The 14,796-nt window shown below is 35.3% G+C and overlaps 1 protein-coding gene across 1 annotated transcript in view; it reads left to right on the top strand.

The window, feature by feature from the left end:
- Window positions 1-6,989, top strand: part of b4galnt4a (beta-1,4-N-acetyl-galactosaminyl transferase 4a) — a 20,715-nt gene extending 13,726 nt beyond the window's left edge. Inside the window, exons 9-12 of the mRNA XM_016247587.1 lie at window positions 2,614-2,686; window positions 3,385-3,538; window positions 3,618-3,744; window positions 5,015-6,989. Coding sequence (XP_016103073.1) covers window positions 2,614-2,686; window positions 3,385-3,538; window positions 3,618-3,744; window positions 5,015-5,129 — 469 coding nt within the window. The 3' untranslated portion in view covers window positions 5,130-6,989. The remainder of the gene's footprint in view (window positions 1-2,613; window positions 2,687-3,384; window positions 3,539-3,617; window positions 3,745-5,014) is intronic.
- The last annotated feature ends 7,807 nt before the right edge of the window (window positions 6,990-14,796 follow it).

The raw sequence follows: 14,796 nt of genomic DNA, 5'->3' as shown, positions 1-14,796 counted from the left end.
ACTAATCACGTTACTTAGTTACTTTTTATGGAAAGTAATGCGTTAGCCAAAAATACATTGTATGGGTCAAAATTATTGATTTCATTAAAAATCATTAGGACATTAAGTAAAGAGCATGTTCCATGAAGATATTTTGTAAATTGCCTACCGTAAATATATGAATTGTGTGGAAACAACGTGAATGTACGGAAATGTAAAAGCCCTTTCACAACAAAAGTGAAATGAATACACCTCAGGCTGAAGGAAATGTAAATTAATGTTTATTGATTTCATTAAAAATCATTAGGACATTAAGTAAAGAGCATGTTCCATGAAGATATTTTGTAAATTGCCTACCGTAAATATATTAAAAAATTAATTTGATTAGTAATATGCATTGCTAAGAACTTCATTTGGACAACTTTAAAGGCGATTTTCTTAATATTTAGATTTTTTTGCACCCTCAGATTCCAGATTTTCAAATAGTTGTATCTCGACCAAATATTATCCTATCCTAACAAACCATACATCAATGGAAAGCTTATTTATTCAGCTTTAAGATGATGTACAAATCTCAATTTTGAAAAATGGACTCTTATGACTTGTTTTGTGGACCAGGGCCACATATAAAAAGTTCCTCTATTACAAATCTAAAAGCCCTTTCACAACAAAAGTGAAATGAATACACCTCAGGCTGAAGGAAATGTAAATTCATGTCTGTACAGTAGAGGGCACAGCTCAAACAAATTGCAAAAGAATATGACGCAGAAGAAAGTTGAACACTATTCAGCAATAACAAAAACAAAAGTATGGTTGAACTGGATCATCGAAGGTCAGTAGCAAAGACATTGGTTAATAAAATGGAATTAAATACATAAATGATATTTGTATTATTTAAGATATTTAACTATTGCAGATTTGTATTCTGAGTTTGCATTTGACTGTTTTTATTCATTTTGAAGAATACCTTCACACAAGCGCGAGACATGTGAGGGTTCGCGCTCTTCAGAGACAATCACAGAATAAGACCGAGCTCGTGTTTTAAAGCGAAACACTGGAATGAATAATTCACTTAAAACGCAACGCGAGTCTCTGTTCTCTCTGAAATCTCTGATGTAATCAGCCTGGTTTCCTTTATATTAGCGCTGTTTTGGACGGATTGTTTGAATGCATTAGTTTACTGGATCATTGGACTGAAAACTTTCCCGGAGTTTACCAGCTTAAAATGATCTGATCGCAGGCAGAGAAGCAAAATTGGGTTAAAGGCTTAGAATAGAAATTGTGCTTTGAAAACTTTCCCGGAGTTTAGCGGCTTAAAATGATCTGATTGCAAGCAGAGAAGCAAAATTGGGTTAAAGGGTAAGAATAGAAATTGTGCTTCAGTAAATTTGCGTTAATTGCGTTAAATTATTTTAACGTGTTAAGGATTGTAAAATTAATTGCATGCATTAACACGATGACGATGACAGCCCTAATATATATATATATATATATATATATATATATATATATATATATATATATATATATATATATATATATATATATATATATATACAGTTGCACTTACTCCTGATTTCTCTAAACATGGCAACATCAGAGCTGTCAGTCAATACATGGAAACAAAGTAACTGGAGTTACTTATTTGAAAAAGTAACTCACATATTTCCTTCTGGATTTACTAGTTACTTTAAAAAAGTAATGATTACATAACTCGCGATACTTGTTACTACTGTGTATATATATATATACTTTTTTTATGACTCACTGGAGCAGTATTTAAAATGAACTAGTGTTGAGGTGCTTTAAAAAGTTCTCGACCCAAGATACCGTTTTTTTTGTTGTTGTTGTTAAAAACAGGAAAAAACGTATAAATATGAAAAAAAAAAAAAAACTAATTACATTATGCCAACTTCCCCTCCATATAAACATACATATTCAGCATAAACATTTAAATGTTAAATTAAAATACATTTGTATATGAGATATTCTGCTATCTAATATGCTGATGTATATTAATCTATTACGTTTTAGAGTAATATACATTAGAGTAATTTATAATTTAGAGTAATTGTTATATGTGAATGTTTATAAATATAAAAATGTCTAATGGAAACATTATGCGCCTACTTTCCTTTTACATAAACATACACATATATTTAAATATGTAAAATTAATATACATATATTTAGTATATTACATATTCTGTTACAGTTATATATATGTGTGTGTGTGTGTGTGATGTGGTGATTAAATGATTAAAAATAGTAAATGATGTTTATCTGAAAGTGTAACAATGCAAACAGGTTTTCTGTAAGGGGTAGGTTTAGGGTTAGGGGATAGAAAATATCATTTGGTCAGTATAAAAGTAATAGAAGTCTATGGAAGGTGCCCACAATTCACAGAAACCTAACGTGTGTGTGTGTGTGTTTGTTTATATATTTATTATAAGATTGTTATATATTGATTAATAAAAAATATATATATATTTTTTAAATATGTAATATATATTAATAGACTATTTATAGTTAATAGAGCTAATTATATACTCAGATGGATATCTGTGTATTTAGCATATAAAACAGAGGCATATTACTGTTGTATTTCTATTTTTCTGGACTCTTGTGTACACAGATATGAGTATCTGAGGAGAGAAGGAAACTTTGAACGTTCTGCTGGGTTACAGATCGGTGTGGACACCATAGAGGTAATCATACACTCACAGCTTTCAGATGATCTGATTTCAAATCGGATTTATTATAATTCCAAAATAACACATTGTAGATGTTCAGACATTCTCAGTAATGTTTCATATCTGTGGTAAAGTGCATAACGGCACACAAATTGTTCCTGTTGCTCAACTGGTGGATCTAGGAATGCCAAGGTCATGGGTTCGATTCACAGAAATCATATTATGTACTGATGTAAAATGCTTTGGATAAAGTGTGAAATAATTTTTTTATGTACAGTATATAAAGACATTTATCAGTGTTATCAAGTGTTTGGAAAATAAACAAATGTAGCTTTAGTACTACCAAGATTCAGTTTTTTTTTAACATGGATTTGCAATCAATTGGCAAAAGATGCATCTTTCATAAAATCAAAAATGAGTCTGAAAAGCACGTACATGTTATTTTAAATTAGTTGTTAACGCACACTTAATTCCAGCATCATGTCATAGTTCCCCATGCAGCGATTAAACCTGTTAGCTCAACACGAGTGTGATTATCAGTGATTCATTGTTTGCAGAGACAACCGTTTCTAGGAATCCTCCTCGTGTTAATGAGTGTAAAATGTGGCTTTTGCTATAATGTAACAAAGCTGACGAGCAGGATGTGTTTAATCAGTCGTGTAGTTCAGTACTGTTGCAGTGTGGGCTGATGTTTTGCTGATGTGTGTTTGCAGGACAGTCACAGCATCGTGTTTCTGTGTGACCTGCACATTCATTTCCCTCTGAACATCCTGGAGAACATCAGGAAGCACTGTGTGGAGGGCAAACTGGCCTTCGCTCCGATAGTCATGAGACTGGGCTGCGGCAGCTCACCGCAGGAGCCTGACGGTACGACGCAGCTCACACACGCTCAAACACAGCCGCTGTCACACTGGACTTCATCAAACCCACGGCTCTGTGTCTGCAGGTTACTGGGAGGTGAACGGCTTCGGCCTGTTTGGGATCTACAAGTCCGATTTTGACAAGATTGGTGGGATGAACACGGAGGAGTTTAAGGACCGCTGGGGAGGAGAAGACTGGGAGCTACTGGACAGGTAGAAGCGCTTTACAGGAAACAAGTTTATTTTATAGTATTCATTCATTTTTGCAATACAATTTAAGACATTAGTAGTAGTAGTAGTATCAGGAATTATTATTATAATGGTATTAGTTATTTATAATTTAGAGACTTTGACAGTGATGTTTTTGTTAGTATTATTATGAATAATAATTAATAATAATAATATGTTAAATATCATGTTATTATTAATATCATTATTAAAATTATGATATTAAAATGCTATTTTGTTCTTAATAATAATAATAATTATTATTATTATTATTATTAATAATTATTATTATTATTATTAATAATAATAATAAAATTATTACTATTAGTAGTAGTATCTCAGTTATTTATGATAATTTAGAGAATTTGACAGTGATGTTATCATTAATAATAATAATAATAATAATAATAATAATAAGTTAAATATCATTAATAATATCATTAAAATTATATTGAAATATTATTCTGTTGTCGTTAATAATAATAATAATAATTATTATTATTGTTGTTGTTGTTGTTATATGTTAGATGGATATAAGTTTATTTATATTATTATTACAATTATGATTGTAAATTGTTCACAGTGATGTTATAGTAATCATCATCATCAATCATATTAAATATTATTTTGTTATTAATATTACTTATACAGTTATGATATTTAATTGAGAGTTTCGGACTGTGACAATATTATTGTTGTTGATGTATTGTTGATAATAATATATAATATAATTGTATTAATACTATTAAAATTATGATACTGAATTGTGAGATTTTGAGTGACATTATATATATATATATAATTTTTATATATTAAATAAATATGTTTTTAATTAATATTATTATTAATATTATATTGAAGTGAACAAGACAGTGATGTTGTTGTTATTTAATAACAATATTTTTAATAAATGTTAATGTCAAAAAATGAATAAAAAATAATAAAATATTTTATTGTTAAAAACTATAAAATGTGAAAATTGAAATGACAGATTTTCACATCGACATTAGTTTTGATGTTATAATAATAATAATAATAATAATAATAATAATAAATGTTAGTATTCATAATAATACAATTTATTATTAACATTAGTTAAATTATGATATTGAATAATAATAATAATAATAATTGAATATATTATTATTATTATTGACATTATCATTTAAATTAGATATTAAAATCATTTATAAATAATTAAAAATGAATTAAAAAAAAATACATTAAATATTAAATTAATCTCTCTCTTTTTCAGAGTTTTGCAAAACGGTCTGGAGGTTGAGCGTTTAAGACTGAGGAACTTCTTTCACTACTATCACTCTAAAAGAGGCATGTGGAACTCACAGTCCAGTAAAACTCCTAAAGGATAAACCGACCCTCGCTGAGAGACTTCAAACTAACTCGGCACGAGAACGGGACCTTAAAGGACCAAACCGTTGTGTCTCTGGGACCCTTTCCTGAGGCCCGTCTCATACAGGAGGACCCGAGACACTGCCAAGCTGCTGTCCAAACTCAACACTCGAAAGAGACACAGAGACTCATTCACCGAGTGTGTATTTGTATGTATCTCTGTCTGTTAGGTCAGAAGTGAAACTTGAGTGATTACTGAACATTTAAAGGAAATGGAAATCGTTTCAATTGTACTCCAAGCTAGCAGCTCAGGCACTTTGGGTCACATAAATATGGTTGCACTTAAGATATTACCTGCTGAAATGATTGTCTAAAGGTTTAGATGTGCGCTGGTACTTAGACGTCTGCTTTTATATAGCTGTAAATGTCACTTCCTGTTCAGACGTGACGCCTTCTTACACTTGATATGTGGCGACTCCTTTCTTAAAGTCCTGCTGAACTTCTGGACACGACTGGACCAAGAACGGCCTGCTGAGCTATGAAATTCAAATTATTCGTCTTTGCATTTGTCTGTATGTCTGAGATGCTTCCTTTCCTCGTTTCCGGTTGATTTCAGAAGAGGTTTAGTCTTTACTGGCTAGTTTCACAGATGCAGAGAAACCTTTCAGACTGCTGTTTTAGTCTGGGTTTTAGGCTAGATGTAATCTCTGTCCCATTGATGCAGTATCCATTTCTACAGAGTTTAACCGTGGGATAAAGATGTTCTTCAGAAGCTGTGTGCCTTTCTTTAATGAAATTTAACATGGCAGTCCATACAGGGTTAAGAAGGAGTCCTGATGTTTAGCTGTTCTGGGTTGTGTAAGTCCCTAAATAGCATTGTTTTATGGAGATGAATGAATAGTAGAACATGTTTAGAAAGAAAATAAATGCTTTTTAATCGAATTCTGGACTTGTCCAAAGTTTTCACTATTGTTTGTTCCATTTCGATAGAAATGTTCCAGGTTAATTTCTCCCTCGAAAGTGGATGTTTTACCACAGAAAATAAGTTTGACTCCTTTCCCAGTTTGTACAGACGAACAAAAATTGTGTTTACAGTAAAGGAAGGACATAAAACAGAAGTATATGGGGCACTAAATATAACATTCTAGATGTTAACCTGAGACAAATGTGGTAGAATAAATTATTTCAAGTGCTGTAAAAACCACATAAAGACGGTAAAGATGGCAAGTTACGCAAAAGATACCGTAAACGAACGTGACGTAACTATTAGTGAACTACTGTTTACATAAAGAAAATCCACCTTTGTTGGTATTCATCCACCTTAAAATGTAGTCCCATAGATAACGTGTTGTTTAGACCACTTTACAGCTCAAATAATGCCTATTTTTCTGCGAAAATCGTTTAAAAACTAAATATAGCTGTAGTTTCAGCTATTGCATAGTCTGGTATATCTTGCTCCATATACTTCCATTGTAAGTGCATTACTGTAAATGCGATTTTTACAAACTAGATGAGTCTAAATGATTTTCGAGGATATTTGACGGCATTTTGTTTGGCTACATATATTTGATGAAAACTGTGTTTTACACTGACACGGGCAGCTTGAGTGTATGAAATGATGTATCATTATGTAACTTACAAGCACCGCAACATACAAACGACCATGTTTACAAGCTGGCATAAAACTTTGACATGTTTTTATTTCATATCAGAAATACCGAGACTTATGAAGTCCAACTTATGCGTAAAACTTCACCTTTTTAAAAGAGTAGCCTAAATTGAGATGTTTTTTTCTTCTATTTCTTCTCCTTGTTCGATGTACTTTCTGGCTGCCTATTTAAAACAAAACGTAGACAGGACACTAATACATTACGCCTAATACAGGGATCTGCATTACAAGGTAATTTCTGTGAAATTGTTGTGTAGAAATTTTTCAGAATGTTTGCATTTTATTTTAAAATTTTTGGGTTCATTTTTCTGAAAAATAAAGTTTAACGTTGAAGCACCTTGGGTATGTTTATTTTATTACACTTTTTGATCTAAGAAACAAGATTTATTGTTATTATTTTTTTTTATATAGCATCACTTTTTGTATAGCAACACTTTAACAATGAGGTCGTAGGTAAACTATACATATTCTGTGCACTTTACGTCGTTTGGTTTAAAATTCTGCGGCTTCCAAATTTTAACGTATTTGAAAAATTTTGCATTACAGCTTTCGGCCACTAGAGTACCGTGATAGAGTACTCCAAGTACAGCGTCACATCTGCAATTCATTATGCAGACCAGATGTTCAAAGTCAGTCATTATTCTGGGTTTCCATCCAAAGTTGCGAATTTAACTTATTCGCAAAATTAGAATATCGCATAAAACATTTGCAAACAAATCAGAGTCAAAGAGAACAAAATTGTTACTTCCTGATAAACTGGCACTATAAATCACTAAGAAAAGTAGGAGAAGCTACTGAATATAATAATTTTCTTATATAATAAGTTACTTGCGCCTCGGAGCGAACAGACGAAACACAATGAATGCGGTCATTGCTTTCGGAGGTGGATGCTGCTGTTTGGGAACGCAGTAGTGTAAGACATTTCTGGTAGGCAATTATACAGAAATATTTTGATGACAGACTTTGGTCAGGCATTTCCGAATGACCATAACAACATTTCAGATGCTGTGGAATGAGATCGGTCCCCTGGTTAGTCAGGTTTTGCCGTCCCATCATACAAAGTCGCATATTACTTTTTTGATGTGCTTGGAGGGATTTATTCGCAAAATGCATTTCCATCTCCCATTGTTCGCATTAACTAATTTTTCGCACAAGTCAAAAACTACTTTTGAGCAAGCGTAAAAACTTTTTTTGCGAATTAAGGCATTTTTATTCGAAATTCAGCATTTCCATCACTCGTTTCTGATGCGATACTTCAAAATGCACATAAAAGCAGGGTGATGGAAACAAAAGTCATAGCAAATCCACTGCCCATATATCTTCGACTGCACAATCTTCTTTTAGCTTAAATCACGACTGTATTACACAAGACATGAGGTCGTAGGTAAACTATGCATATTCTGTGCACTTTACGTCGTTTGGTTTAAAATTCTGCGGCTTCCAAATTTTAACGTATTTGAACAATTTTGCATTACAGCTTTCGGCCACTAGAGTACCGTGATAGAGTACTCCAAGTACAGCGTCACATCTGCAATTCATTATGCAGACCAGATGTTCAAAGTCAGTCATTATTCTGGGTTTCCATCCAAAGTTGCGAATTTTACTTATTCGCAAAATTAGAATATCGCATAAAACATTTGCAAACAAATCAGAGTCAAAGAGAACAAAATTGTTACTTCCTGATAAACTGGCACTATAAATCACTAAGAAAAGTAGGAGAAGCTACTGAATATAATAATTTTCTTATATAATAAGTTACTTGCGCCTCGGAGCGAACAGACGAAACACAATGAATGCGGTCATTGCTTTCGGAGGTGGATGCTGCTGTTTGGGAACGCAGTCGTGTAAGACATTTCTTGTAGGCAATTATACATAAATATTTTGATGACAGACTTTGGTCAGGCATTTCCGAATGACCATAACAACATTTCAGATGCTGTGGAATGAGATCGGTCCCCTGGTTAGTCAGGTTTTGCCGTCCCATCATACAAAGTCGCATATTACTTTTTTGATGTGCTTGGAGGGATTTATTCGCAAAATGCATTTCCATCTCCCATTGTTCGCATTAACTAATTTTTCGCACAAGTCAAAAACTACTTTTGAGCAAGCGTAAAAACTTTTTTTGCGAATTAAGGCATTTTTATTCGAAATTCAGCATTTCCATCACTCGTTTCTGATGCGATACTTCAAAATGCACATAAAAGCAGGGTGATGGAAACAAAAGTCATAGCAAATCCACTGCCCATATATCTTCGACTGCACAATCTTCTTTTAGCTTAAATCACGACTGTATTACACAAGACTGAACAGGAGGCAATGAGCACAGTCAAACTCTGATTCATAAACCCAAAAATAGGCATTAGGTGATTCAGAGTGTGAGATTATGGGTTGAGTATTGGTGTATAATCTATATTGTGAATCTCCTTAAAAGTTATTTTAAAAAATGCTCGTTCACATGATCTATACAATGATTATATCTTTATATTAGTGGCTCACACTAATGCCGATAACTAGGCAATATCTAGGCTACAATTTAATAATTCAGCAAAATCCACAACACAACTACGATCTCGTTGGAATCGCACAGAACGATTTGTTTTTCCAAGAAACATTAAAGGGTCCTATTATGCTCTTTTACAAAGTCTTGATTTTATTTTGGGGGTGTACTAGAACAGGCTCTCATACGATGATTGTAACCACTCTAAGTTCGTCTGCCTTGGGAAAGCTAGCCTGTCTCCGACATATTGATAACACTCGTTGCCTTCTCTGGTGCAGCTCAACCAAGTCTCGTCCCATTTGTCGGTATTTGTGATATCACAAATCCTGGAAAATATGCGTTGTAGTCCAAACGAGTCCTTCATTGTAGTTTTTGAAAATTGATTTCTGTTAAATAAAATTTATCCGTTTGAAGTGGACTTTGAGCTTTGTAACTTTGCAGATCTTTTTTATGCTCAAACAGCAACATTGCAGACTAACTAAAGTTGAAAAAGTGAAAAGCATAATAGGACCCCTTTAAGAGCCAATCAGAATCCACCCAGCTTTAGCTCGAACTGCAGTGCACGCAATAAACAGAATATTACCGTCAGTTGTTGTGGACGCCAAATACTCCACAACAGTATCGTTCTTGGTGCGAACGGGACAAATGAGTGAGAACTGAAGTCTGACGATGTCCCATACGAATAAACTTCCCTCCGCACCTCCTGTAAAACGGCAGGCAATCTAAATTGTTGCCATGACAACTTAGAATGCTGGCTGCTGTTCTCTGCTGTCATAAAAGCGCTTGAATATTATATTTAGTTTAGCTAATATTTTTTAGCTAATATGTTTCATTTTATCTCTTTTTTTTGTAATAATTGTAATATTTAAAGCAGATGTGCTGTCTTAAGACATATTTCCGCCAATGAGATCAGTAGGTGTGGTCCATTGTTAGCGTCATTATGTTTGCTGCATTCCATTAGAATGCTCGGTGAGTCTATAAATATGAGTGCAGAGGAATCAGACATTTTGTGGAGAGTAATCGTGAGTATCCTCTTTACACTTTGGACATCTTCATTTTTAATCAATATTTTCATAACTTGGAGAAAAAATATGCACTGTGCATTGAGATCAATAAACAGGCTTAACAGTGTTGGTCCGTGTGGGAATTTTCAGATAAGTTAATAATGATCAAAGCATTGACTGATTTAAGCAATTAGATTTATATATATAAAAGAACATTATTTTGTGTATTTGGTTAATGAAATGTGTTTATGCGGTTTAAGGTAAAAAAATACTGAAAAAATACTAAAAAACACATTATTTTCCACATACTGTACATTATTGTTTCTCCTCTATGCCCCGCCTTTCTGAAACACGTCGATTTTTACAAAGCACATCGGTCTGAAAAAGCGAGGTGTGCTCTGATTGGCCAGCTATCCAGTGCGTTGTGATTGGCCGAATACCTCAAGCATGTGACAGAAAGTTACGTCCCTTACCATATTGTGATGCCTGATCCCTTACCAAAAGCCTCAGGAAGAACATGTGCTTGTTGGGTCTGAGAGGGCTGAGTGTGGGGACTCAGCATTCTCAAACAAAATACTGAGAACCACTAAGCAGGGGAAGCAACAGCAAAGGAAGTGGAGGCAGAAGAAGCCTCAGGTAGCGCCTGAGCCTGCCGGGTCCCTACAGGGATCACCTGTGACCACTGGCTCCCAATGAAGAGGAAAGCTCAGGATCCCTGAATATCTGAGGCAGCATCTGGTAAAGGCTGCTTCTGAACTGGGAACACCTGAGCCTGCTAGGTCCCCACAGGTAGCATCAGTGCCCACAAGTGTCCTCATGACACACCCATGTGCACCAAATCTCTACAGAGAGAAGCTGTGCCTGCCCTGAAGGTGTCAAAACCTAAGATCCCTGAGCAACTGAGGCAGGACCTGCAGCAGCAGAAGCCTCAAGCCTCTTCTGTTCAAGGAGCACCTGTCCCCAACAAGACCCCAGAGAGGCAAAGACTCAAGATACCTGAGCTGCTAAGGCAGGAGCTCCTGCAGGTGTCGGCTTGAGCCTCTTCTGAGAAGGGAGCACCCATGCCCAACAAGACCCCAGAGAGGCATAAGGGCCTTTCGCACCGATTTAGTTCCAGAACTAAATGTACAGTACTAAAGTACTGGGATGATTTTGCACAAACTATTTCCCAGTACCATTTAAAGGGTTACATTCGCACTGACAGTGTGTACTAGGAAGTGACGTAAGCCAGTCGACAGCTACATCATTTGTGCATGGCATTCAACAACGGAAACAAAGAAGAACAATGTTAACAACAGGAGGATGGAGGATGCTGTGATCGGAGCTGTGTTTTTGTTGTGTCTCACGGGTTTCACAATAATGGACATGGAAAGTTGACGTATACGTAAAGCGATTGAAAGAACGAAAAGGAGGACTACGAATCTCCAACGACAACTGTCAGTTCTACATTTGCTACAAGTGCCTGCACTTCAGCGTTCGTCCATCTATCGCTGTTCTCCATACTTGCGAAATAAGTTGACACAATGTTTACAGTATGTTTACACGGCGTTTTAAATCATGGTGGGTGAGGGTGATTTCGTACGCGTTTGGCTAATCAATGTCTACTTACGTCACGGGTAGTACCAGTTGTGCTGGTTAGACCCTGCTCCGGAGTAGGAGCTAATTTGGTTCTCGAAAAAGGCAGTCCAGTACTAAAATCACACCCAGTTCCGGCGTTGCGAAAACGCCAAAAAGTGGGTAGTTCCACAATTAGTTCTGGTAATATGAAAAGGTTCCTGCGGTGCGAAAGGCCCTATAGACTCAAAATCCCTCCTAGGAAGGAGGTGCTGCAGCATAAGCTTCGAGCCTCTCCTGTACAGTGTCCACCCATGGCTCCCAAATCCCCAAAGGAAGCACCTTTACCTGACAGGAACCCTGTGCATGCCGGGACCCCACGGGGAGCAGGAGCGCTTGCCATGTATCCACCGGCAGAGGCAGTGCATGCACCCGCTGAGCCTCCGAAAGGAGCCGCAGAGCCCTCCAAGACCATGAACACAAGAAAACAGAAGCTCACTGAACATCAGAGCATGCCTGTCTCTGCCACCCAGGGATCACCCCTGCCCTTCAGGAACTCCACAGTAGTGCCTGTGCATTCTGGGACCCTACATGTGACCAAAAGTTTCCCACAACAGGGAGCAAAACCCAGAATCACAGAGCAGCAGAGGCAGAAGCGGAGGGAGCAGTGAAGATGGCAGCGGAGGTGGAAGAAAGCATCAGTAAGTCCCTTCCATCTCTTGTTTTGACTTATTTTCAGATTTATTCTAAACATTAAACACTACCTTCATATAAGCTATGTTGTCTAGGTCGTCCATCCAAAATCCTATTACATTATATTTTAAAATGATAGAAAGATATAGATGTAAGAAGCACTCCTTAAACCTTAAAAGCCCAGCATTGCATGATTATGTCTGTTCTTTCTGAGCCGCCTCCACAGAAAACAAACTGGGTGTGGAAATCAACAAGGTTCAGTTGAAGCTCAAACTGTGGAGGAAGAACCATCAAGCCCCTCAGATAAACACTTCACACCTGAACCAGAGAACTCAGAGCCGCCTTCAGCCCAGGTCTCAGCTCACCTTGAAGATGGTTAGTCCCTTCTATCTCTCAAATTTACTTAGACTTTTTTAAAAACACTAAATCTACTGTTTCATGTATTCTCTATTTAAAACTGTATGTATTATATTTCAATGTGTAAGTTAATCTGGGACACCATTTCAGTTCATAACCCCCCTCCCCCCTCATATTGGAACGGTAGTAGCAATACGTCTTTAGATTTTCTCTAAGAATCACTCATTAAATTATTAAATCATTACGTCTGTTTCTTCAACAGGACCCTGCAGATGTGGGCCGACGGTCACCTACAGAATTCACCAAAGACCAGCAGTTGGGACCAAACGGCTTGAAGCATTTGTGTAGTATATTCATATGTTTAATGGAGTATTTGTAAATATTTAATGTTTGTATATTTTGTGTTTGTATGTGTTTAATATGATTGTATGCATAATAAAAAAATTAAAATACAAAATGTTTATTTATTTATTTATTTATCAAAGACAACACACATCTATTAACACTTTAAATTAATGTAGATCATTTTGGGGGGGTGTCTGCCCCAGGACATTTTCTACCTTACTTCCATCAGTGGGTCTTTTGTATGTATTTATAGATTTTTTTTTATTATTAATTATACTGTATATTTACATAAACTAAGAATCTGTGTGTTTATATATATATATATATATATAAACTGAAATACTGCTGACAGACTCTTGACTTTTGCTGAAATTAGCATTGCATTTCTCAATCACTAGAGGGTGCCACTATATAATTTAGGTATGTAACTTAGTTTTTCTGGGTATAGCCTATTAAAATACACACAAAGACAGTCACCATCTATTCACATAATAATGTAACCGGAAACCTAGAAAAATCTTTATAAATAAATAAATATTAGTAACATAAAGTCCTTCAGTCGCTACAAGCTACACCCATGGAACGGGTCTATACCTGTCGTGAGTCATTATTTTAGGGCTTTTTCTCTCACACGGCTTTATTGAGAGCACAGTCGCACTCCTCCAGTACAGGATGACATGAAGTTTGTCTTGACAGTAATGTTGACATTGTGCACAAACCTGCCCCACCCATCTACACTGTTCTGGTAAATTCTTTCATTTATCTTTATTTTTTTCTTTGTCTTTCTGTTCTTTATTGAATAACTGTGATAATAGTAGGCTACATGTTCTCTATACACTAATAATACACTATCCTACTATTATGTCTACAGCTAAGACTCATTTTATCTGAGAAGTGAATGTCAGTTGTGTTTTGTAGAGAAAGAGATAGGCTACAACTTCATTGTAACTTTCATAGTTAAGTTAATAATAGTTATTAATATAAATCATATGAGTGTATGTACACTATGTGTGTGTATATATGTATATATATATATATATACAGTATATACACGAAAGCATACAGTGTTATATTTGATTTGTTAGCCTGTTTAATCAATTAATTAAGTGCACACAGCTGAAGATAATGAGTGTGTGTGTGTGTGTGTGTGATGTCATTGCCCAGACTAACACAATTAATGCAAACTCCTTAAGACTATAGATGAGGATCAGTGATTAGCACTGTTACTTTAAAACAACATCCCTTCAAGCTTGCTCTTCTTAATTTCAATACAGTGCAACATTATTCAGCATCAGTGGGCAATTTAGTTAGTTTGATAAATTAGTTGTGGGCACACAAAATGAGTAAGAGTGAGGCAGACACTAGGGTATAGCTAGGAGAAGGCTTAGAATATTTTAAAGAAAATACAAATACATGAAGCATGTGTATTATGTTTACCATAAAAAATAAATAAATAATGTTTCAAATAGGTATAGAGCCTGAATAGGCCTCCATAATAAACAATTTATACTCAACAATAGTCGGTAACACTTTAGGGTCAAATTCTCACTATTAACTAGTTGCTAATT

Source organism: Sinocyclocheilus grahami, unplaced genomic scaffold, assembly GCF_001515645.1.
Source record: "Sinocyclocheilus grahami isolate Dianchi unplaced genomic scaffold, SAMN03320097.WGS_v1.1 scaffold843.1, whole genome shotgun sequence".
In the NCBI taxonomy this organism is placed as follows: Eukaryota; Metazoa; Chordata; class Actinopteri; order Cypriniformes; family Cyprinidae; genus Sinocyclocheilus; species Sinocyclocheilus grahami.
The sequence above is the reverse complement of the archived record's forward strand: the minus strand, read 5'-3'. Positions and strand labels throughout refer to the sequence as shown.